This window comes from Mauremys mutica, chromosome 3 (assembly GCF_020497125.1).
Source record: "Mauremys mutica isolate MM-2020 ecotype Southern chromosome 3, ASM2049712v1, whole genome shotgun sequence".
NCBI lineage: Eukaryota > Metazoa > Chordata > Testudines > Geoemydidae > Mauremys > Mauremys mutica.
This window is the reverse complement of record NC_059074.1, coordinates 150,166,846-150,191,941: the sequence shown is the minus strand read 5'-3', so window position 1 is coordinate 150,191,941 and position 25,096 is coordinate 150,166,846. Positions and strand designations below refer to the sequence as shown.

General features: G+C 43.7%; 1 protein-coding gene across 1 annotated transcript in view; it reads right to left on the bottom strand.

Moving 5' to 3' along the window:
• Positions 1-25,096, bottom strand: part of DNAH8 (dynein axonemal heavy chain 8) — a 594,173-nt gene that overhangs the window by 219,831 nt on the left and 349,246 nt on the right. The window contains exons 43-46 of the mRNA XM_045010583.1: positions 23,446-23,670; positions 19,719-19,891; positions 11,836-12,014; positions 1,288-1,475 (exon numbers count right to left, since the gene is read on the bottom strand). Of these exons, the coding sequence (XP_044866518.1) occupies positions 1,288-1,475; positions 11,836-12,014; positions 19,719-19,891; positions 23,446-23,670 (765 nt within the window). The remainder of the gene's footprint in view (positions 1-1,287; positions 1,476-11,835; positions 12,015-19,718; positions 19,892-23,445; positions 23,671-25,096) is intronic.

Here is a 25,096-nt window from a genome sequence, read left to right as displayed (position 1 = left end):
CAGAGTCCACACCCCCAGCCAAAGACCTCACAACGCAATGCTCTGCCCCAGCCCTGAGCCCCCTCCTGCACCATGAACCCTCATCCCTGGCCCCACCCCCACACCCCAACCCTTCTATCAGAGCCCCTCTCACACCCCAAACCCCTCATCTCCAGCCCCACCCCAGAGCCCTCACATTTTTATATTATTTTAAAAAACATGTATCAGCTTACAAGGCAGGTGTGGGGGAGGGCGGGACTTGGACCCATTCTGGGCACTACCAAAAATTATACAAACCTGCCACCTCTGAGCAGGAGTCCAAGAGCTGGCTGCAGGGCATTTCAGGAAGACTGCTCAGATATGGGTTTATTCTGTATATCTGGATCAGAGACAGGCCTCATAAAACATTTTTCTCAACAAGTCTAACGGACAACTTATATGACCATCACTGAGGGATACAGCTGCCTCACATGAGGGACATTGTTTGAGGTTTTATTCATCCATAAAGGCTGAAGCCTGGTACTAGCTAACTGGAAAAAAATTATCTGTAACAGAAACTTACTAAACCTATACTAATCCTAACTACTAAAGCTAGTCTAAAGTGTTAATTATATACAATGCATTTGTTTCAGATATGCATGTGCACAAGAGAAAGAAACACTGGCTTGCAGTTCCATCTTGCAGCCATGGGAGGTAAGAGAGTGCTGAGGGTTGTTTGGCCCCACTCTGACCTTTATGCCCTCAGCTTTGTGTGTAGGAGCAGAAGGAAGGGACATGAGGGCACTCAAAACACAGGCACAGCCCAACAGACTTTGCTGGCCCAACTATTCCAATCTTGAGTGCTTGGGGATGTATGCATGCCAAAAGCAGAATATATATGGAGAAGCACATCAAGAATATTTTATTGCAGGGGTTCAGAATTTGCATACTATTAAAAATTAAGACACCCTCCCCCCAAGATCCGTGGCAATCTTTTTAGAGGACTAGCCATCACTATCATGAAATAAGAAACAAAACTATTAATACATTCATAGGTAATTCACATTCATGATGCATTATAGAGAAGGAAGCAGCATTCATTTAGGCAAAAATATCTGGGCTTTGGTTTGAAAAAAATTCAAAAAAATTTTTCAGGAGATAGTGTGGTGGTAAGGTATTGCATAGTAATGATTTTGCAAACAATAAGTATGTAGATACCACAATGTAATTAATATGCATTGTTTTCCAAGTTACTATATTATTAATTTATATAATTTGTCTTCTCTTATCAAAGATTACCAAATTACACTCTTCCATTCATATATTTACCATTGTAAGAAAAATTCCAAACTCTGGATTTAAATCTACACAATCTCCATCAGAAAATATGAACTGCTTTTTCCTTTCTTTCCTTGCTGTTAAAATAATATAAATTTGTTGTGCTGCAACCGATAAAACAGGTAATTCAATTCTGTTAAATTCATCGAAGCATCCCCAGGAACCTGACTGTGCAAGACCTGCAATGGGAAAAGGAAAATGTGGCTAATAACATGGTTTCTGGAAATGATTCCCCCACAAGCCTAAGCTATTTGGTCTGCACCTCTCTTCCTGCAGATATTGCAGGCAGTTCAGTATACAAACTTCTTAACAGTGAAACTCAACCAGAATAATTTTTTAAAATTCTTCAGAGAATTGCCAGGTCTTGGATACAGGTTTTCCTACAGTTGGACCCATAACTCAGTATAAAGATTAGTTTCTTAATTTTAAAAAAATAAATGAGTTTTGGGTTCTTTTTATCTGCCTTCTATTTTTTGAGTCTTCAGGGTGCACTTGGGTCACACTTTCAAGCTTTCCTCTGCAGCCATGAAGTCTAGAAACTTTTACTCCTTTTTTTTTTTAAAGTTAAAGCTAAGATTCTCATGTAATCACTTGTCTCCAGTAGCTGGGACTTTAAACAGAACACAATCACAAGACTCATGCTAAAATTGTGAGAATAAAAAGGTGAACTATGTAATCAGGATTACTGGTATGTAATCTATCTTTCTAAAATCACTCAGGCCTGGTCTACACTGGCGGGGGGGTGGGAGGTCGAACTAAGGTACGCAACTACAGCTACGCGAATAGTGTAGCTGAAGTCGAACTACCTTAGTTCGAACTACTTACCCGTCCTCACGGCGCGGGATCGACGTCCGCAGCTCCCCCGTCGACTCCGCCACCGCTGTTCACGGTGGTGGAGTTCCGGAGTTGACGGGAGCGCGTTCGGAGTTCAATATATCGCGTCTAGATGAGACGCGATATATCGAACTCCGAGAAGTTGATTGCTACCCGCCGATCCGGGCGGGTAGTATGGATGTACCCTCAGTCACACTTTCTGCATCTTTTTTCTGATCAGAACTTCAGAAACTGAACAGTACCTTTTTACAGCTACATGGCTTCCCTTTTCCTCAGTATCTACTAGTATTCCTGTCCTCTTACTTTCTCTTTCTGTAAACACAGCTCCCAGATTTCAGACTTTCACCATGAATAACTTCATATAGATTTGTAAATGTAATTTTTTAAATTATGTTATCTATTTATGGGTTTTGTATGGCTGCCTATCACTGCAATATCTAAGTACCTTCCATATTAAATTGATACCAATATTGAAATTCCTAGTGGACTTCCTGGAGTCTGACTCTTTTCTTTTGGGGGTAAAGTCTCTACTTTGGCTATGGCATTTTCATTTTATTGTTTGGTTTATCTGTTTGTTTCAGGGTGTTGGGTGTTTTTTTCCTGTGGGCAGAGTGTTTGAGTAGATGAGGGTGTCAATCTTGTGAATGTCATTCTTGCTAGAGTAGAAATGGCTTTTGGAAGAGGAAAATTTTGCAGTATTTCCTAAAGCTCGCAAGACTTTAGATTCATCTAATCTCCTGTGGAAGTTTGTTCCACACCCAGATCCCCTCAGCCAAGAATGCTTTCTCTCCAGCTGTCACACACATCCTCCTGGCCTTTGCTATTGTACTTAAAAAAAAATTCACTAATCTCTCTCTCTCTACAAGATTCATGGAGTTCCAAAAAGGCAGTATCTTGACACTTTTCTATTAAACAACAAGAATCTGACTAGCATCCTAATTATGAAGCTTTCAAAACAAAATTATTATAGGCAGGGCTGGTAGCATCACCTATTATTAATGTTGTGGACACTATAAAGACCCAGTTGTCAGTTGCTTACAACTTTGCCACACCTTAGTTGTTTGGGCTGAAATTTTCCAGGCTGGGTATCTGCCTCAAGTTGACTATTTAAGATTTCAGCCATTTCCAAGAATAAGGTTAAAGGAAAATAAATGGTTACTCACCTTTTCATAAGTGTTGTTCTTTGAGATGTATTACATATGTTCATTACACTGTACATATGTGCAGGGATGTGCAGGAGAGTTTTCCCTAGCAGTACCTGAAGAGCAGCCAACCCTGTGCCCTGGCATCCCACATCCTCTGAGTCAAAAGGATAAAGGGTGGAGCTGACTAGTCCATCCTTCAGTACCTTTATAACAGAATCTTAGAAATTAGATTCCAATGCATTGGGGAAGGAGGGTGGGTTGGGTAATGGATATATGGAACACATCTCGAAGAACGGTAGTCACAAAAAAGTAACTCTTCTATTCAAGTGATTGTATATGTCTATTATACTGTAGGGGACTCCTAAACTGTTTTCAATGGAGTGGGGACTAGGAGTATCATTGGAAGAGGGACTACAGGACCACTCAGCCCACATTCACATCTTCCCTTGATGCATCAATAATTACACAGCATCTAACTAATATGTGGTCTGAGGACCATGTCTCTGCTCTGCAGATGTCCACGATGTGGATCTTTCCCCATGAACACTGAGGAGTTGGAGCGTGCTCTAGATGAATGCTCTAACACAGAGGTCCCCAAAATGGGGGGCATGACCCCCAAGGGGGGTGATGAGGAATGTTCAGGGAGCTCAGCTGGGGCCCAGGCTAGCACCCATGGAGGGTGGGAGCACCACCCAGCTTCACTCCTGGCCCTGGCTGCTGACTCCACACCCGGGCTCCACTCCTGTCCCCCAGCTGTTGCCCAAGCCTTGGCCCCCTTACCCATGTCCACATCCCCCCCTCCCAGACCCAGCTTGGGGGGAAAAGGGGCACAGACAAGGATGTAGGGCATGAGGTAAAAAGTTTGGGGACCAGTGCTCTAACAGCTTCTTAAGAGCACAATACCCTTGGCAGCATAGCACATGACAAGACAGCTGGTGATCCATTTGGCAACAAGATGGCTTCTCATTCATTCTGCACAAAGTAAAAAAAAGTTTAGAAGAGAACTGGAAGATCTTTGGTTTATTCAAGTAATAAGTCAGGGCCCGGCGAACATCCAAAGAGTGGTGCTTCTGTTCATCTTAGTGAGCATGTGGCTTTGAAAAGATGACAGATAAGTACATTGACTGATTGAGATGGAAATCAGATGTTACTTTGGAAAGAAACTTAGTGTGTGGGCTAAGCCACACCTTGTCCTTGTAAAAAAAATGGTAAATGGAGGATTCATTGCCAGGGTACACTGTTCCCCCACTCTCCTTGTAGTGGAGATGGCTATTAAAAAGGCCACCTTTGCTGAGAGGTGTAGCAACAAGCAGGAGGCTAAAGGCTCAAAAAGAGGTCCCATAAGAGTTGACAGTACTAAATTCAAATCCCGCAGTGGAGTAGGATCTCTGATGGTGGGAGCAACCTCTCCAGAGCTTTTAGGAAGCTGGTAGTCATAGGGTTAGAGATACAGTCCTGCCCTCAATTTCAGCATTGTATGCCTGTATTGTGGCCAGATGCACCTTGATGGAGCTGACTGCCAGACCTTTAAGGTGTAACAAATAATCCAAAATCTTTTTAATTGTAGATTGTGTAGGAGACACACCCTGACTAGTTGCCCAATTAGAAGAAACTTCCAATTACTAAGGTAAGTAGATCTCTTGGATGGTTTCCTACTATTGAGCAGGACATTCTGAACTGCTATTGAACAGTGCATCTCCTCTGGGTTTAATTGCTGAGGAAGTAAGCCATGAGCTACACCGACTGAGGATTCAGGTGCAACACCTGCCCATGATTCTAGAATATCAGATTTTTTATTAGAAGTAGGTTCTTGAAGGGATGGCTTGTGTAGATCAGAGTACCACAATGTCCTTGGCCAATCTGAAACAATGAGGGTAATTTTGCCTTGTTCTTGTTTCAGCTTGACAATAACCATGGGGATACGAGGCACTGGTGGCTACATGTACAGCAGGTCCTTGTCCAATGAAAAGAGGAAAGCATCTGAGATGGACTCGGGGCTGTGATCTATACTTGAGCAGAATCAGGAACACTTCCAGTTCTGGAGAGTTGCAAGCAAACCAACTGTAGAGACAACCCCTACTTGAAAAACTGATCTTAGAGTAGCCAGCTGGAGAGACCATTTGTGACCCAAATTAAATGACTTGTTCGGGCATTCTGGACTCCCAGCAGGTGAGATGCTCTGAGGATTAGTAAATTCTATATGCAGAAACCCACAGCTTGATTGCCTCCTGAGACAAGCTGCCTGATCTGACACCCTCCTGTTTGTACACATAAAAACACTACTGTGGTATTGTCAGTGAGCACCTGGATGATTGATTTGATTCTGTCCTGTATGTGTGGAAGAAACTGACACACTCTGGATATTGCATGTAACTCAAGAACATTTATGTGTAATTGGACCTCGTGAGAGATCACAAGCCATGACCCTTTAGATTGCCCAAATGCACTCCCCACACTGTGGCAGAAGCATCCATCATCTGATCACAGAGGGGAGGGTTGGTGAGAATGGACTCCCCTACATGCCATGATTCATCCACCAACCTCTTGCCTGGAATAAACACTAGCTTGTCCAGATGGTGCATATGAGGGCAGTAACTGACCTGAGCTGTGTGTGCAAGCCTCTGAGATGCAGTCTGGAATAGGGGAGGGGGAGGTCACAAGTCCATGCTATCATAGGTCCCAGGAGCCTGAGGCAGTTCCTTACTGAGCTTTGGGGACTGCTTCTGAATGGCACACAGAGGTCTCAAAGAAGAAACAACCTGGGTTGGAGCTGAAACCCCCAGGACTGCCCCAATAAATTCTATTCTCTGGAAGGCTTTGAGGATCAATGTCTCTTGTTCACTTCCAGGCCTAGTGATTGGAACAGAGAAAGCATCCAATAGATACTTCCTTCCACTTGGTGACAGGAATGACCCCACACCAACCAATCATCCAGTGATGAATCATCATCATGAATCTAGTGAAAGCCCTCAATGCAGATGATAGGCCAAATGGTAGAACTGTGAACTGCAAGTGATCTCTTCCTATTATGCACCTTAGGAATATTCTGTGGCCTGGGTAGATTGCCACATGAAAATATGCATCTCACAAATCAAGGTCAGCATACCAATCACTTGGCTCTGATGAAGGGATAATAGCTACAAGGGAAACCACAAGAAACCTCAAGTTCTTGATGTATTTGTTCAAGTTCTGAAGGTCTAGAAGTGGCCCAAGACTTATTTTGTTTTGGATATAGGAAGTAGTGGGAGTAGAAACGCCTGTCCTGGTACTGAGGGGTCAATTTCTTTGTAACTCCCAAAGAATGAAGAGTTTGCACTTGTCTTAGTACAGACTTGGATATGGGTCCCTGAAAAGGGACAGGGAAGGGGGGCCAAGGAGGGAAAAAAAAAACTTCAGGGAATATCCACATTCCACTGTTCTTAGCAGCCACTTGTTTGAGGTGATGGACTGCTACACACATAGGACGTAGGAGAAAGAGAGATCGGATCTGACAAGTAGGCTATCCTTGACAGAGGAGTCAAACAGGATCCTTTGAGGCCTGCAGCTGTCTGAATGAAAATGACCACAGAGGTAGATGGAGTAGGCCTTTTTCTAAGTTGTCTGTGTTTGTACCTGTACTGGTCCAGGTGTCTGGGTGGGTAATACTGCTGTTTCAGCTGAAACTGATGCTGAGACATAGTGCTTTCCCAGGCTGGCATATAAAGACTAGTGACTTTTGCACAGCCCTGGAGACTTTCAATGTGTGTACTTCCTTGTCAGGCTTAAAGAAAAATAAAGCACAGCCTTGAAAAAGGAGGTCTTAAAGAGTCTGCTGCACCTCTACAGGAATCCCCAGCAACTGAAGCCACTAGAAATGGTGCATGGTTATGGCTGTCACCATGACCCTTTCAGCTAAGTCTGAAGCATCAAGGAAAGTCTGAAGAGCAGCTTGGAAGATCAAACGATTTTCCATCAGAAGGAACTGAAACTTTTTCCTACAGTCCTCAGGTAGCTTGTTTAGGAATTTGAACATAGTATCCACATTTGAATAGTCATATCAGGATAAGAGAGTCTGAAGGGTAGCTATATGCAGATGTAACACTGCAAATGAATAATACCTTTTATCAAAAATATATATATAATTTTTGTGTGTCCCTTTCTTTGAGGAAGCTTTTGCTCTACCTTGGCAGTGGTCTTTTATTTACTACCTACCATTACCAGAGAGTCTGGCATGGAAGTGTTGATAGAAGTGTCCATATGTCTGGGACAGAACTTGGCATTTATGTTCTATGCACTTTGCCACAAGCGTGACTGATGAAGGGGTTTGCCATAGAGACGTAATGAGCTCCATTATAGTCTTACTTACAGGAAGGGCATCTTTCCCTGATATAGTTGTGGTGTAAAATGTCCATGAGATTATGAGGAGACTGCTCCAAGAGCTCCATCTGGATACCAAGTGGTACCAGAGAAGACACTTCAATACCAGAGCCTTATCCAGTGACAAGGATGAAATATTCAAAGAAGGCAGGGTAGAAACCTCCAGAGACTGGTCTTGCACCACAAATATAGATAGCAGGTTGTGGAAAGTCCTGGTCTTGAGTGTGTGGCAGCTGCTTTGTACTGATCACAAGCGACTTCTCTGTACCAAGTGGGAAACCCTCCCTTCTTGGCGATCTGTTTCTGTAGAGTAATGGGGAAGCAAACCTGGTCACTGGAAGCATTCCTCAAGGCACCCATTAGGGCCAATAATGGGGCTGATATGGTATCAGACTCCAGTTGTGCCTAAACCAGGCACTCTAGTCTTTCAGCCTGCTCTGGTCAGGATGTCTATGAGTGTAACATAAGAACAGCCATACTGGGTCAGACCAAAGGTCCATCTAGCCCAGTACCCTGTCTACCGACAGTGGCCAATGACAGGTGCCCTAGATGGAGTGAACCTAACAGGTAATGATCAAGTGATCTCTCTCCTGCCATCCATCTCCACCCTCTAACAAACAGATTCTAGGGACACCATTCCTTACCCCATCCTGGCTAATAGCCATTAATGGACTTAACCTCCGTGAATTTATCCAGTTCTCTTTTAAATGCTGTTATAGTCCTAGCCTTCACAACCTCCTCAGGTAAGGAGTTCCGCAAGTTGACTGTGCGCCGTGTGAAGAACTACTTCCTTTTATTTGTTTTAAACCTGCTGCCTATTAATTTCATTTGGTGACCCCTAGATGTTGTATTATGGGAATAAGTAAATAACTTTTCCATATCTACTTTCTCCACATCACTCATGATTTTATATACCTCTATCATATCCCGCCTTAGTCTCCTCTTTTCCAAGCTGAAAAGTCCTATCCTCTTTAATCTCTCCTCATATGGGACCCATTCCAAACCCCTAATCATTTTAGTTGCCCTTCTCTGAACCCTTTCTAGTGTCAGTATATCTTTTTTGAGATGAGGAGACCACATCTGTACGCAGTATTCAAGATGTGGGCGTACCATGGATTTATATAAGGGCAATAATATATTCTCCTTCTTATTCTCTATCCCCTTTTTAAAGATTCCTAACATCCTGTTTGCTTTTTTGACTGCCTCTGCACACTGCGTGGACATCTTCAGAGAACTATCTATGTTGATTACAAACTTTGCCACTTCACTTTTTACCCCTTTCTCCAGATCATTTATGAATAAGTTGAATAGGATTGATCCTAGGACTGACCCTTGGGGAACACCACTAATTACCCCTCTCCATTCTGAGAATTTACCATTAATTCCTTCCCTTTGTTCCCTGTCTTTTAACCAGTTCTCAATCCATGAAAGGACCTTCCCTCTTATCCCATGCCAACTTAATTTATGTAAGAGCCTTTGGTGAAGGACTCTGTCAAAGTCCTGGAGGATGCCCTGAAGTCCCTGAAGGGGGAGACATAGGAACCCACTTCAGACTCCAGCGAGGATCAGAATGCTCCAAAGGCAAGGGTGGTGTGGTACTAGAAGGTGTCATCAGAGATCAGGACAGTGATATATGACAGGACTGCGATACCAGGGGCAACATCAGGGGCTTCCTAGCTATTGGTACCATGCACTGAGGCAAAGCAAAACCTGTAGTCTGGGTGAAGTCATAGAGGAGACCGAGGAACTCTGGTCACAGTTACTATAACAGATCCCAATGTCAGTGCTGATGTCTGCACTACATGTGACAGCCCCGACAAGGTGCAGTTAGTTTGGATGAGCAGTGAAGTGGTACCAAGCGGAAGAGCAGATCTTTTGCAGCTACATAGGCCTCTGGCATGGTCAGTACCAATAATGTCCATTGCCCTACCAACACCACCGATGGTGGATCCATTGTTGCCACTGATGAAACAGCCAGTCTTGATCATCCTGGAATGGGTACAGAAGTCAAAGGCCATGCTCTCTGAGAGCCAGTATGGGGTAGTACCAGGGAGTGGCAAGCCAAAAGGTATGCTCTGCCTTTGGTATTGGAGTGGCTAATCTCTGGGCAGAAAAATCCCACACTGAGCACTCTGAGAAAGATGAAGCAGTAATTTTTTTTGGCTTTGGAGGTCAAGAGTGGTCTGAGCATTTATGCTTTTTAGAGAACTGCCCTAGCAAAGAGGATAAAGTGGTTAGTTGCCTGTATTACAACTGTTGTTCTTTGAGATGTGGTTCATTCATGTATTCCACACAGGAATGTGTGCACACCCAGCAAGCTGGAGCCAGATTTCTTTCTGTTACAGTACCCATCAAGGTGGCACAGGCACCCTGCACCTCCTCATGGCCCCGTTCTAAGGCTATATAAGTGTGGTGCCACCCCAACCTTCCCCTCTCCCCTTCCACCCTCAGTTCCTTTACATTGGAAATGTGTCTGAAAACTCCAGTGCAGAGGGAACACAGGACAAGTGGTGGAATACACATGTGAACCATAATTCAAAATACTGTTACAATAGGGCTAAGTAATCATATTTTCTTCTTAGAGTAGTTGATGGGTGCAGCTACAGAAAATACACAAACAATGGGACCAAGGAGCTGAGCAGATGCATATGAAGAATATGCACATACCACAGAATATCAGGGTTGGAAGGGACCTCAGGAGGTCATCTAGTCCAACCCCCTGCTCAAAGCAGGACCAACCTCCAACTAAATCATCCCAGCCAGACCTTAAAAACTTCTAAGGAAGGAGATTCCACTACTTTCCTAGGTAACCCATTCCAGTGCTTCGCCACCCTCCTAGTAAAATTTTTTTTCCTAATATCCAACCTAAACTTCCCCCAACTTGAGACCATTAGTCCTTGTTCTGTCATCTGCTACCACTGAGAACAGTCTAGATCCATCCTCTTTGGAACCCCCTTTCAGGTAGTTGAAAGCAGCTATCAAATCCCCCCTCATTCTTCTCTTCTGCAGACTAAATAATCCCAGTTCCCTCAGCCTCTCCTCATTCATCATGTGCTCCAGCCCCCTAATCATTTTTGCTGCCTTCCAGTCAAGGGTCAAAGTATGGGTAGATGGCACTCGGGACTAACTGCTTAGGGGGCTAGTGGGAAGGGATTGGAAGATTAACATGTACAGATACTTTGGATTGGCTGTGATTGCATATTTTCACTGCAGTTATCTCAGGTCACCAATAACTGGGATAAGCTAACTTTTGATCATGTAATTAAAGAGTACATTATAATGCATACTCAAGGAGCTGAACCCAGGCAATTCTGGAATTTCTTAGCTTTGATTTCTTGACTTTGCAAGCCTGATAATGTTCTTTTAACTTTGTGTGTAATACAGCTATTATTGAAAAAGACTAAATGAGTGTACCTCAGTAAAGCATATTTGTATGGCTAGGCATTAAAATTTAAAATGACTAAGAAAGTGAAAATGAGAATACAAGCATAAGATTGATTCTATAGCTTGACAATTAGAGCAGTCACCCAGGATGTGGGACACTCAGGATCCAATCCCCCTGCTCCAATTATTCTTGTCTTATTTACCCACAATGCAACAGCTCCAACAGGAGAGACTGAAGGACTCCCTACATTAGACTTATAGCCCAATGTTTAGAGCAGTCACCTGACAGGTGGCAGATCCTGGTTCAAATCCCTTCTCTCTCCTAGATGGAGAGGGGACTTGAACCAGGGCTTTCCCACCTCCTAAGTGAGTACCCTAACTACTGGGCTAAAAGTTATGAGGGAGGTCCTACCCTTCCAGCTATTATGTGTAAGCTTATCTATTGGGGCCTGATCCAGTAGGCAGGCTCTGAACACATCTATCAGATCTGGCCCCTCAGGAGAGTTAGGTTGCTGAATGCCCATCTTCCCCTCGTTTGTGAATCATTACGGGGCTTAGGCAGGAGATAGGATTTGGATGCCCACAGGGAGGCAGCAATGCCTATACTCAGAGGCAGTCGCAGGTTAGCAGTGAACTTCTACTCATTTTCAAAAGTGATTTAGGCTCTTAGGCACTTAGGAGTCCTCCTACTTGCTCCTAAGTTACTATTGAAAATGGGGTTTATGTGCCTGTGAAAATTTTATCCTATGTGGCTATTACGATTTAATAAAAAAGTAATTTGTTCTTTGTTTCTCAGTACACACAACATGGAAAATCTTACCTTTGAAAATCCTGCCCAAGCCTCTGAAGTCCATTTGATCAGAACAGTTAAATACTACTACATATTTTCCCAGAGCCTTTCCCATGTCTTTGGTAGTTTCTGTTTTACCAGTTCCAGCTGGTCCTGCTGGAGCTCCTCCCATGTTCATTCCCAAAGCCTGAGCTAAGGTTATATAGCATCTGTAAATGTTAATTCAAATTTGTAATTAACTACAGATGAAAGTGAGAAATAAAACCTACATGCATATAATAAAGCAATATTAGCCCCCCTCAACATGTCAGCCAGCATATCTGAGTCAACACAATTCAGGGGGTGTTGTAATTTGTGGCTAGTACAAGGACAACAGTAAATTATTATCCTCCTACCCTTCCCCCACCTCCAGGAAAAGGGAGAGCAGGGAGGGAATTGAGCCTTAGAGATATTTCTCTGAGGCACAATGCCTCCTGGGGCAACTGCAGTTAAAGACACAATCCAACCTTTCTTTAACAAAAGGCTAACTTGTGACCCTGCTTTGCTTGGCCAAGCTGGACCATCTGGGAGAGTAATAAGGTCACCCAACCCCCACTGCTTGATTTACCCAGACTTGGGTCTGTTGTACAGCACAACCCCTGTTCTCTGGATATTCATCCCAGTGAGACAATGGATGGGAAAGGGTGGAGAGAGACAGAGTGAACAAAGCCTTAGGTCAGAATAGGTGTCCATACCCAAGAAATAAATAAGATGCATCATTTCAAGGGCTGCAGAATTTACTCAGAGGCCAGGAATGACTGTGCCTCTCTGAGTCACAATTCCTTTGTAAAGGTACTCCTACAGAGGAGCATTTAGGTATAAGTCACCCTTGCCCAGGGCCAAGTCTAAAGATTTAATCTAACCCCAAGTGCGCAGGATTCCACGAAGTATAAATTAATTCTAGGGTTGTGATAAAGAAAATATAAGACATTTGAACAATTAAGGGACAAAAGTAGGTTACTGGACTGTTACCCCATGAGCCAGACAACTTTTTGGTACCATGGGGGGGGGGGGGGGCAAATTCCCAGTTTTTTAAATATTATTTCATACATATTACAAAAATATGTGGTGGACCTTTCTGCATGGTAGCTTAAAGGTGGAGGTAGGCCTGTTTCCATGGAAACAGTACTAGTAAGCAGAGGCACTGGGTGAACAATGGGTATAGGCAATATTTTGACTAAAAATGAATACATCTTCACCCAATTTTGGGTAATTACTTTTTTTACATTAATGATGAATACTTTTTTACATTAATAATGAATACTATGAAAAAATGTCTCATTTGCATAACCATTAACATGGCAACTACTCAAATACATAATAATGGAGGTCATGCTTCAAATGAAAAATGATTTGATTCTACACGGATTTCTAAACTTAAAATCAATTTTTGGTAGTTTTTGTATATAATAAGGTACTGTGACCTACGATTTACATATTTTTCCTGTGTTTGCTTCAGATTTGACTGTGATGCTATTGTGATTACCGAATGAACAATCAATCTGATTCAGAGGTTTCCAAAAAGCATTCACAAACTGAGTAAAAGGTCTAAAAACATGTGTGTGATATGTGATGTGGAAGCTTCTTTCACAGAACTGACCAAACCAAGAGACATGGAATCATGGAAGAATCTTTTAAGAGACTGAGATCCAAAAATGTGCCACCATTATTCACTATAAAAAGACACCAATGAAGAAACAAACATTTTACCACCTAAACTGCAGAAAGATATTTACACACAAGAAAACTCTGCAACAGCATGAAAAATAGGCAAAATGTTCCACCTGAATTTAGTGGGGCAGCTGCCCCACTCCCTGAGAGTGTGGGTTGCAGCAGGCCAGTGTACCTGTGCAGATGGGCAGCCAATTAGAGAAGGGCTTGTTGGGAGCCAATTGGAGCCCAGATTGGAGACAGCCAATCAGGGTCAGGCTCAGTCCTATAAAAAGGCTGCTCAGGGAGAGGAGAGTCAGTCTGTCCCAGGCCTTTGACAGGGGAAGGTCAGTCTCCAGAGCTGGGAGACTAGCACAGTGCTGGACAGGCTCAGGGAGCAGAAGGGAGCTCTAGCCTGTAGCCTGCAGGGCCTGAAGGGAAGGGCCTAGCGGGTGCAAGGGGCCGTAGGGGAAGTGGCCCAGGGAAGTGGACAGACAAGGGGAGAGAAGGAAGACAGCGAGGCTGCCACCAGAGGGTCCCTGGGTCGGGACCCAGAGTAGAGGGCGGGCCTGGGCCCCCCCCTTGCAATACACCCAGCCATCGGCCGTGGGGAGCGGCCATCATAGACTATGCCAGATCCCTAACAGGAGGGATTAGACTTTGGGGTGTGTGGTTGGACATGGTGGCTGGGGTGCAGAGAGACTGCTGACCAACACCCCCCCCGGAAGGGGGTGTGGATGGACTAAGGGGCACCGCCGGAGGGTAGTGGTCCGGAAGAGGACGCCACAAGCTGGGGAGCAACTCAGGCTCAGACGCCAACTAAGGGCGAGACAATGGGCGGGACACCACCAGGAGAGGGCGCTCCACTGGACTGAGCTAATTCCTGGAGACAACCAGCAGGAGGCGCTGGATGGTGAGTCGCAACCCTGTTACACTGTAGTGAAGAAGTTGGCCATAAATCATGCAAATCAATAAGGGGAATGGGAGCATCATTCACCAGAATATACAAAAAAGTTATTCTTCAGAAAGGTCCACCATAAATCTGTTGACACAAAGCTGTTTAAAATGCAGGAAGAGATTTTTTCCCATCCAAATTGGTACCAATGTGCAATTTTTTGTTACGGTTTAGTTCATAACTATGTCCCTGGAGTTCCAGGAGAATACTGACTGCAAATTCACACTCTTTGGAGTTGTACCCTCAGAACCACTTATCAGGAAGGGGCTGGGCAGATGCCCTCTCACAGATCTGGATCCTGAAAGTAAGATTACACATAATGGATCTAAGCGCTAGCAGGCCTCAGTTTTTTCAACAAATTGAAACATGTATTTCATACCTTATTTCAATACACAGGACCAGAAAAATCAGCTAAATGAAGATATGGCAAGGAATAATGGAATACCAAGAACTAGAAAACTCTGTGACTAAGGGAAGTGACTTCAGTGCTTGTACATGAACGCATGGAGCCTGGGCAATAAAATGGAGGAACTGGAAAAACTAGTGCAGGAGGTCAAATCGGATATTATAGAAACATGGTAGAATAGGAGTCATTAGATGGATGCACAACTGGTTGGAAAAGCATACTCAGAATAGTTATCAATGGTACAGAGTCAAGCTGGAAGGCCACATCGAGTGGGGTCCTACAGGGATCTGTTCTGGGTCTGGTTCTATTCAATTTCTTCATATATGATTTCAATAATGGCATAGAGAGTACACTTATAAAGTCTGCAGATGATACCAAGCTGGGAGAGTTGAAAGCACTTTGGAAGACAGGATTAGAATTCAGAATGATGGTTGACAAACCAGAGAAACCAGTTAAAATAAATAGGATTAAATTCCATGAGGACAAATGCAAAATACTACACTTAGGAAGGATCAGCTGCACGAATACAAAATGGGAAATGACTGCTTAGGACAGTACTGCAGCAAAGGATCTGGAGGTCATAGTGGATAAGGCCTCAACTGCAGTATTGTGTCCAGTTCCAGGCACCACACTTCAGAAAAGATGTGAACAAATTGGAGAAGTCCGAAGGAGAGTAACAAAATGATTAAAATCCTAGAAAACATAGAATCATAGAATCATAGAATTCAAGATCAGAAGGGACCATTATGATCATCTAGTCTGACCTCCTGCAAGATGCAGGCCACATAAGCTGATCCCCCCCACTCCTTTAGCAAGCGACCCCTGCCCCATGCTTCGGAGGAAGGAGAAAAACCTCCAGGGCCACAGCCAATCTACCCTGGAGGAAAATTCCTTCCCGACCCCAAATATGGTGGTCAGCTGAACCCCGAGCATGCGGGCAAGACTCTCCAGCCATACCCTCTGGAAAAAGGTTAAGAATATCATATCATTGACCCATTGTACTATTTACCAGTGTGGCACTTAATTAACCTATTGACTAAGCCCGGTATCCTATCATACCATCTCCTCCATAAACTTATCTAGCTTAATCTTAAAGTCATGGAGGTCCTTCGCCCCCACTGTTTCCCTCGGTAGGCTGTTCCAGTATTGCACTCCCCTGATAGTTAGAAACCTTCGTCTAATTTCAAGCCTAAATTTCCTGACTGACAATTTATATCCGTTTGTCCTCGTGTCCACATTAGCACTGAGCTGAAATAATTCCTCTCCTTCCCTGGTATTTATCCCTCTGATATATTTAAAGAGTGCAATCATATCTCCTCTTATCCTTCTTTTGGTTAGGGAAAACAAACCGAGCTCCTCAAGTCTCCTTTCATACGACAGGCCTTCCATTCCTCGGATCATTCTAGTGGCCCTTCTTTGTACCTGTTCCAGTTTGAATTCATCCTTCTTAAACATGGGAGACCAAAACTGCACACAATACTCCAGATGAGGTCTCACCAACGCCTTATATAACGGGACTAGCACCTCCTTATCCCTACTAGAAATACCTCGCCTAATGCATCCCAAGACCGAGGCCACATAAGCTGATCCCCCCACTCCTTTAGCAAGCGACCCCTGCCCCATGCTTGGCGTGAGGAAAGATTGGAAAAAACTGGGTTTGTTCAGTTTGCAAAATTGACGACTGAGGGGGAATATGACAGTCTCCAAGTACATAAAAGGTTGTGTGATAGACCCAGGCCAGTTGGGAACCGCAGAGTAGTAGAAGGGAGATATACTAGCCACTGGATAAGCAGTTTTCTGTTCCCTGAGTGACCAGAGCAGGAGCTGCTCCGGACTAATGAGAACACCTGACTCCAATTAACCTGCTAAGAGTCAGGTGAGGCTGTTAAGCACCTGACTCTAATTAAGGCCCCTCTGATGCTATAAAAGGGCTCACTCCAGCCAGGCCAAAGAGAGCCAGGGAGACAGAGGAGAGGAAGTGCGTGCGACAGGGGCGGCTCTAGCCATTTCGCTGCCCCAAGCATGGCGGCACACCACGGGGGGCGTTCTGCCGGTCGCCGGTCCCACGGCTCCAGTGGACCTCCCGCAGACGTGCCTGCGGAGGTCCGCTGGTCCCGCGGCTCCGGTGGACCTCCCGCAGGCATGCCTGCGGATGCTCCACCAAAGCCGTGGGACCAGCGGACCCTCCGCAGGCACGCCTGCGGGAGGTCCACCGGAGCCGCCTGCCACCCTCCCGGTGACCAGCAGAGTGCCCCCCGTGGCATGCCGCCCCAAGCACGCGCTTGGCGTGCTGGGGCCTGGAGCCGCCCCTGGCGTGCGAGGAACTGGGAGCAACAAGCATGCAAGAAGCTGAGAATGAGTAGTCATACTGCTGGAGGACTGAGAAGTACAAGCATTATCAGACATCAGGAGGAAGGTCTGGTGGGAGGACAAAGAAGGTGTTGGGAGGAGGCCATGGGGAAGTAGCCCAGGGAGTTGTAGCTATTGCACAACTGTACCAGGAGGCACTCTAGACAGCTGCAGTCCACAGGGCCCTGGGCTAGAACCTGGAGTAGAGGGCGGGCCCGGGTTCCCCCCAAACCTCCCAATTCCTGATCAAACACAGGAGGAATTGACTTAGACTGTGGCTTCTACCAGAGGGGAAGCTCTCTGGGCTGTTTCCCGACCCACAGGGTGAATCTGTGAGGCGTGCAAATCCGCCAATAAGCACAGGACCCACCAAGGTAGAGGAAGAACTTTGTCACAGTTGTTATCAAGAAAAGGATGAAAAATTGTTCTCCTTATCCACTGAGGACAGGACAAGTAATAATGGGCTTAAATTGCAGTAAGAGATTTAGGTTAGACAACAGGAAAAACTTCCTCCTGTAACAGTAGTTAAGCACTGGAACCTAGGAAGGTTGTGGAATCTGTCACTGGAGGTTTTCAAGAACAGACAGACAAGCACCAGTTGGGAATGGTCCGGATAATACTTAGTCCTGCCTCTGTGCAAGGGACTGGACTATATGACCTAACTGTGGTCCTTTCCAGTCCTACATTTATGATTCTTAGGAAAAATCAGTAACTAGCTTTCAGCTGTAGTGAGGGGTTTATATCAATTCATATTGGTTTACATTTTCAAGGTAATCTTCACAAGCAAAGGAGCTGGAAACCTTAACTTAATGGAAGATGTATTTTTCCTTTAGGTTGTTAGGTCCCATACCCTGTGAAGGAGTGATCAACTCCCATCAGGCACATCCCTGGGTGGCAGCTAGAGGAACATCCCTGCATATGCCAGACAGCTGAAAAGATCCAAATAAGGAGTCTCAGAACAACTGGAGGCATCTCTCAGCAGGATGTGTTGGATAGCTGGTGGTGTGGCTCCTTCCATAAAATGCCCACACAGGCCCTATGACAAGGACATCAAGGTGATTAAAGACCGCCTTAAAATAAGTCTAGCTGGGGCAGATTAGCTCCCTAACCTAGGGAGGCAGCTCAGCTAGGAGAAGAGGAAGGTGATCCATAAAGCTTGTCCAATAGATATGCTCATGTGAACTAATGTCTAGGTCAAGTGTACCTCAGAGTGAGCTCTCCAAGTGATGTACAAAAACCTTGCCTGACTTGTAACCTAGATTAGGGCCACTAAGTTTAAAGAAGCGAGTAAGCTGACATACGCAACATGGAACAGGGAAATGCTGTCTGGAAGAAGCTTGAAGCTATGTGAGGTCTTAGAGAAGAGTAAATCTGACATGTGAACAAGAGACTAAATTGAGAGATTGTAAAGTTCAGATGCTGGAGGAGGGTTAGAAAAATCTACTATTCAGTGAGTTCAACCTCCTGAAATGGAGAATTGGTACGACTGAGGCTACAATAGCTTAGGCAGGAGGACCCACAATAAAAGGATATTACAGGCAGAGAACTTAGAAAAGTGAAAGAACTGAAATACCTAGGATTAATGGTTGGTGACAGTGGTGTCCTCCTAAGTGATGCCTAGCATTGATTGAAAGCCACAGTATAAATGGTGGGAGCTGACCCCAGTTCTCTGTGATAAAGAGATGTCCATGAAGGTACAGTAAAACTAATTCAACCCACCCTAATGGATGGAACAGAGACTTGGCCAGCCACAAGAAAAGGAATCATCCACCACAGAAATGAAGATGTTGAGATGGTCAAATGGTTCAATGTTCTGTGATAAGAAATGAAATGAAGACAAGTGAGTGAGACTAGGATACGTTGGTATAGACATATCCAGTGAAGACCCAAGAGTTATATTGGTAGGATGATCCTTGCAATGATCATGGATGGAAGATGACCAAGGGGGAGGCCAAAGACTCAGTACATGGACTGGATATCAGTGGACCTTAGAAAGAGACTAATTTGCATGACAGCCAGGTGCACAATCATGAGTATTGGAAGAAAGCTACAAAAATTGCTGACTGTTAATAGGGAAGTAACAAAAAGGAAGATGAGGAGATTTCTAAGTCCCTCACATCAAATTGTTGAGCCAAGTCCAGGAGTCTCTTGGGCCTCAAATACCAATTCTATCATCAAGTTATCATTATATAATATAATATTTCCTAAATGATAAAATACTATACTAATAAACACATTTCTGCTGTTAATTAAATCATTGTTGAGAAGAGTGAAGAGATCATATTTCTGTAGGAGTTATAAAGTATGTAGATTAGTGAGATTCTATTTTATTACATGAAAAAGAGGTGTGGGTGCCTATTCAAACATACAGGAAGATATTCACTACATGTTCTGGAACATAATGTACAATTTTATATTTACAGCAATCCAGAGTATTATATAAAAGAAGCCACTCTGCATGTTAAACAGTTTTTTGGCTTCTCCCCAACCCCCAAGAAAAACATTGTTTCTCACCTATCAGTCAGAGGAGTTATAACCAGACGATCAGTGCATCCCAGAAATTCATTCTGGTAAATAAAATCAACATTTGTAATGGATACCCAAACTTGATCCACATCTTCCTTAAAATAAAATCGACTCTGCTTTAGCCATTCAAAATCAGTTACTGACTTGATATGCATTTTTACCTTAAACAAAAAGAAAAATAAGCCATAAATTACAGATGCACAGTAGCCCAGTATTAGGTCTTATATAACGAGTAACTGCATTAGAATAATAAAGATAGAACATTTCACTATACTTGCATGACCACCTGTTTCAAGATTCGGTAGGAGTAAAGCTGAATACATTTCTGCACTGCATAAAGAACTTATTTTTAAAGTTTATATTCAGAAAATCTTCTGATAATTTGAATCCATATAAGAAACCTATTACTCACGTACAGTAAAGCTCCCACTGCTTTAACAGGAACACACAAAGCAAGATCATGAGAGACAAACAAAATGTTTTGGTCTAGCATAAAACCAACATAGAAATGCAGGGCTGGAAGGGTCCTCCGGAAGTCATCAAGTCCAGCCCCCTGCATTGTGGCAGGACCAAGTAAATCTAGACCCTCCCTGACAGGTATTTGTCCAATCTGCTTAAAAACCTCCAATGCTGAGGATTCTACAATCTCTCATGGAAGCCTATTCCAGAGCTTAACTATCCTTATAACGAGAAACCATTTCCTAATATCTAACCTAAATCTTCCTTGCTACGGATTATGCCTATTACGTCTTGCCCTGCCTGCGGTGGACATGGAGTACAGTTGCTCACAATTGCCTTTATAACAGCCCTTAACTTATTTGACAATTGTTATCTGGTCCCCCCTGACTCCCTCAGTCTTCCTTTTCAAAGGCTAAACAAATGCCCAGTTTTTTTAACCTTTCCTCATAGTTCTGGTTTTTTAAGCCTTTTCTCATTTTTGGTCTCCTCTGGACTCTCTCCAATTTGTCCACATCTTTCTTAAAGAGTGATGCCCAGAATTGGATGCAGTATTCCAGCTGAGGCCTCACCAGTGCCAAGTAGAGTGGGACAATTACCTCCCATGTCCTGTTAATACACCCCAGAATATTAGCCTTTTTCATAACTGCAGCATATTGTTCATTCATTCAGAGCTCAGATAACATTCAGAGTTTGTAACACAGCCTCAACCTTGGTTGTATGAGTCGTTGCGGAAAAATGCTATGTGAATAGACTGACTTAAATGAAAGTCATAAATTGCTTTCAGAAGAAATTTAGGGTATGGCAACACTAACTTTATCCCTGTGAAAATTTGTATGTGAAAGGTTCACATGAGCTTCAAATCACAAACCCTGCATGTCAATGTAATTGCAATGAGGAATGCTGTCTTCATAGACAACTGGAGTAATGGGCATGAGGCTAATGGCTCCAATGGGGGTCCCAACAAATTGGTTAGTACCACATTAAGATTCCAATATGGAGAGGGTAGTCTTATCAGGGGGGTGGAAGGAGTGGAAACTTTCAGAAGACCTTTCACAAACATTTTAACATTAAAAAACAAAAACAAAACATTGTGGTCTTTATAACATGGCCAGCTGCATCATGAGCATCCCCTCAACACCAGAGATTGCTCTGCAGCACCCTGCCTCAATTTCTCCTTTTTCAGGGCCATGTAAGAATGCCACACAGTCTCTTTCATCCACTCACAGCCCTACTTGGGGTCTATATTTTTATTAACAAAGTTCCAAAAACAAAAAAAATTCCACCCAGCCTTAAACTAGGCACCACCCCTCTTCCCAAAGGTACTGTCCATTACTGTTCTCTGAGCAGCTGGAGAAGATGCAAAGACCTGGACTGCCTGCCTTCTCCCAAAGAAAGAACAAAACAAAACAACTACTGAGGCAACCTCGTTTCTGGTTACTTTCTCACAGTAATCCAGAGAGGGGCATCTTTTCTGACAAACTATAGGAATTAAATCATGTGATTCTACCACACTGCAAATCCAGAGAGTTTGGGGAGGAAAGGGAAGGATCATTGGATATTGTGTTAGGCAGGGAGAAAGAAGTGGTGCTGGTGATGTGGGAAAAACAGGCTGGACTGCACGGAGTCCTGTCTTCCATAGCTATATCTAAGTCACTGGCTCCATGGTTAAAGGTTTTTCCTTCATCTGGTTCTTGCCCAGCCCCTCAACCCTCTTTGGTTTCTATGCCTCCCAGCTGTCTATTCCTCTCTGACCCACCAGCTCGTGTGACCCTTAGCTCTCTGGTCCCCAGTGTCCTTGGTTCTTGATATCACTCAGTCCACTGTCAACTCTCTTCCTTACTTCTGAGGGCTACCTGTCAGTCTATCCAGACTTATGGACCCTGTTGTTTTGTAGAGCATGGAACACCAAGAGCAGGGATCCAGCAGCCCAGCCTGCCTTTCCACCTCGCCCAATTTCTCTTCTTCCTCCCTTTCCCTACCACAATCTTGTTTTTATTCCTTATCCCCTCAACACTTCCACTGGCCTTATAAAGACAAAGTAGCAATCCCACTCGAATAAGTTTCCCATAGTTCATCAAAGAAGAGCTCTCCTCTGGCAAACCAACATACATAAGACCGGGACTGCCACTGACTGCCCTCGTCAGGCCAGTAAGAGCCTTATAGGAGTAGGAAATACAGGAACTGTGATGGAAGGGGTAGAAGCAAAGTAGCCCTTTCTATTTCCCTTCTTCCATCCCCTGGCTCCTCTACTCCTCTGGTTTCTATTCCCTCTCGGCTCACCAGCTCCTGAGATCTTGGTTCACTTGCCCAATCTCTTCCCAGCACTCTCAGTCTATTGCTCCCCTAGCTGTTTCCATCTCCATAAGCCCAAGAACTCTGCTGTTTCATTGGCAGAACACTGCAGGAAGCTGAGAAGCCCTCAGAAGCCAGTGAGCAAGAGAGCCATTGAACTGGGAGAGGGAGAAATAACCCATGAGCGATGGAGTGCTAGGGAGCCAATGTACCTACCGCCAAGTCTGTCTGAACCCCCTTCCAAAGCAACGTTTCTCTTTTTCCCCCTTCCCACCCACACCCCCTTGAGGGCTCCCACCAGCCTCATAAGGAATGTAAAGCGGCAGTCTTAGTCTGACAAACTTCTTCGTTTGCAGTGTTGTAGCCATGTTGGTCCCAGGATATGAGAGAGACAAGGTAGGTGAAGGAAGACCTTTTATTTTACCTCACCTACCTTGTCTCTCTCAAACTTCCTTTGGTTCATTAAATAAGAATTCTCCCTGTGGTAAATCAAGAGAAGCTGGTCAGAAATACAGACAGAACTATTCTTTTACCATCACCACACACCCATCCAACGCCTCTTCCCAGATCAGATTTTCTGTCACAAACAAAAGGTGAGAGTGTCAGAACCAAATTCCAAAAAGGAACATTTTAAACATGCTTTTGCCAAAATTTCTAAATCTTTTAGAGAAAAATAAGATTCAAATAGTTTAGAAAGAATAAAAATTTGGAGACTAAATCCAATCATTAGAATGAGTGTAAAACATATGGATTTTAGTCCTGTATTAAGCAAAAGTCTCACCACAAGTAAAAATCTAAATATAATCTTAACACTACAGAGAATAATGCTGTTTCCATATTAACACACACACAAATGCAGTTTGGGATCCTGCAGATAAAAGCACTATATAGTCATTATAAGCACTAGATTATCATTATGACAGAAACTATATTTGACTTTCAGAAATTAAAATCTGTACTTTACCAAGTCATCAAAAATATCTCTCTGATGCACATGAATGGTAACCAGGGTTTCAAATTTCACCCTGTCGAAGCTGGAAAGATCATGTGTTGTCTGGCTGATAAGTGTATTTAGTATATCCAGAAATTTCTGATTGGTTACTTGCATGATTTTCCTGTCATCTTTTGCATTGTGTAGAGCTTCTTCTGAATCATGTGTCCACAGCATCTGAATTCCCAGTAACCCTACCTATAAAATATAACAAGTAAATTGACATATTAATTAATATTTATTGTAAGCCAAGATTTATAAGACTTTGATACCCTACTTTTTAAGTATATTTTAGGGTAACTTATTGGAGGGATTCAAAGTGATTTCTCATTAAGGATTTCCCTGTTTCAATAGAAAGAAAATCCGAGGGTTTCAAGGGTGCACTTCTCTATCAAATCATATTTCACAAACATTCAAGGAAACCCAGAAATAAACTTATACATTATTTTACCATAATTTCAGTCACACAGTGAGATATACAGATATATTGACAAGATTCTCAGTTACATTTAAGGTCCTTTTACGCTGCTCTGGCTGTATAAGCATAAATTGGCTTTAAAATGGGTAGAAATGGTGGTGTGAAATTATCCCATAGGCAGTGCAGATCTAGTGTAAGGATTTGACACCAGACCTGCTCCCAGCCCCTATTGGAGGGGATGGACTGGGGAGATGTTTGGGTGCATGGCTCAAGCGTATTGTGCTACAATTATTTTCACTTCCCAAGGACCATAAGACTCCATAGGAAACAGAATATAAATTACAGCCTCAGGGCTGCTCTAACTTACAATAAAGGCTCTTGCACAGCCTCAGAATATAAAGGAATTATATGATTTTAAACCACCTTTAATCCATACCCCAAGTATAAGCAAAATGGAGGTTGGTTACCTGTAACCAGGATTCTTTGAGATGGACTCGGCATATTCACATTCTTGAGGTGTGCCAACCAATGCAGCTTCTGATCGCAGTGCCCATTAGAGCACCCAGGCTTTCCTCCTCTCCTTAGCATTTGAGTATGTTTCAGGGCAAGACTATTGAAGGGGGTGTGGTACTGTCACAGGGTGCATCACTCACTTTCTCCTGGTACTCTGGGGATTAACTCAAGTCCAGTGCGCCTCCCCATCCATGGTTCACATATCATCACTCCAACTCTGCTGTCCACCTGCAGTCCTCCTCACGGCCTCAGGAACCGCAGGAGCTAATTAGGGCTCCACAGAAGAGGGGGAGGTGGATGGGGAGTGGAATATGCAGAGTCCATTTCAAAGAACTCTGGTTACAGGTAAGTAACTGCCATTTTTTCTTTCGAGTTTCTTCTGTGTATTTCCACTCTTGAGATAGTTTGGCACACAGTATTCTTTAGTGGATGGAGAACTAAGGACCCTAATTTAAAAATGACTGAAGTACTGCTCTCCCAAAATGAGCATCAGATCCCAAATCTATAGTGTAATGTTTAGTAAAAGTATGACTCAAACTCTAAATGGCAGCCCTACAAATTTCAACAAGCAGGACATGTCTAAGATATGCTAAAGTCTCAGCCATTGCTCTGGTAGAGTGTGGTTTAATTCTAGCAGGAGGAGAAGTTGAAGTTTTATAATTCTTCTCTATATGTTGTCAGACCTATGTAGAC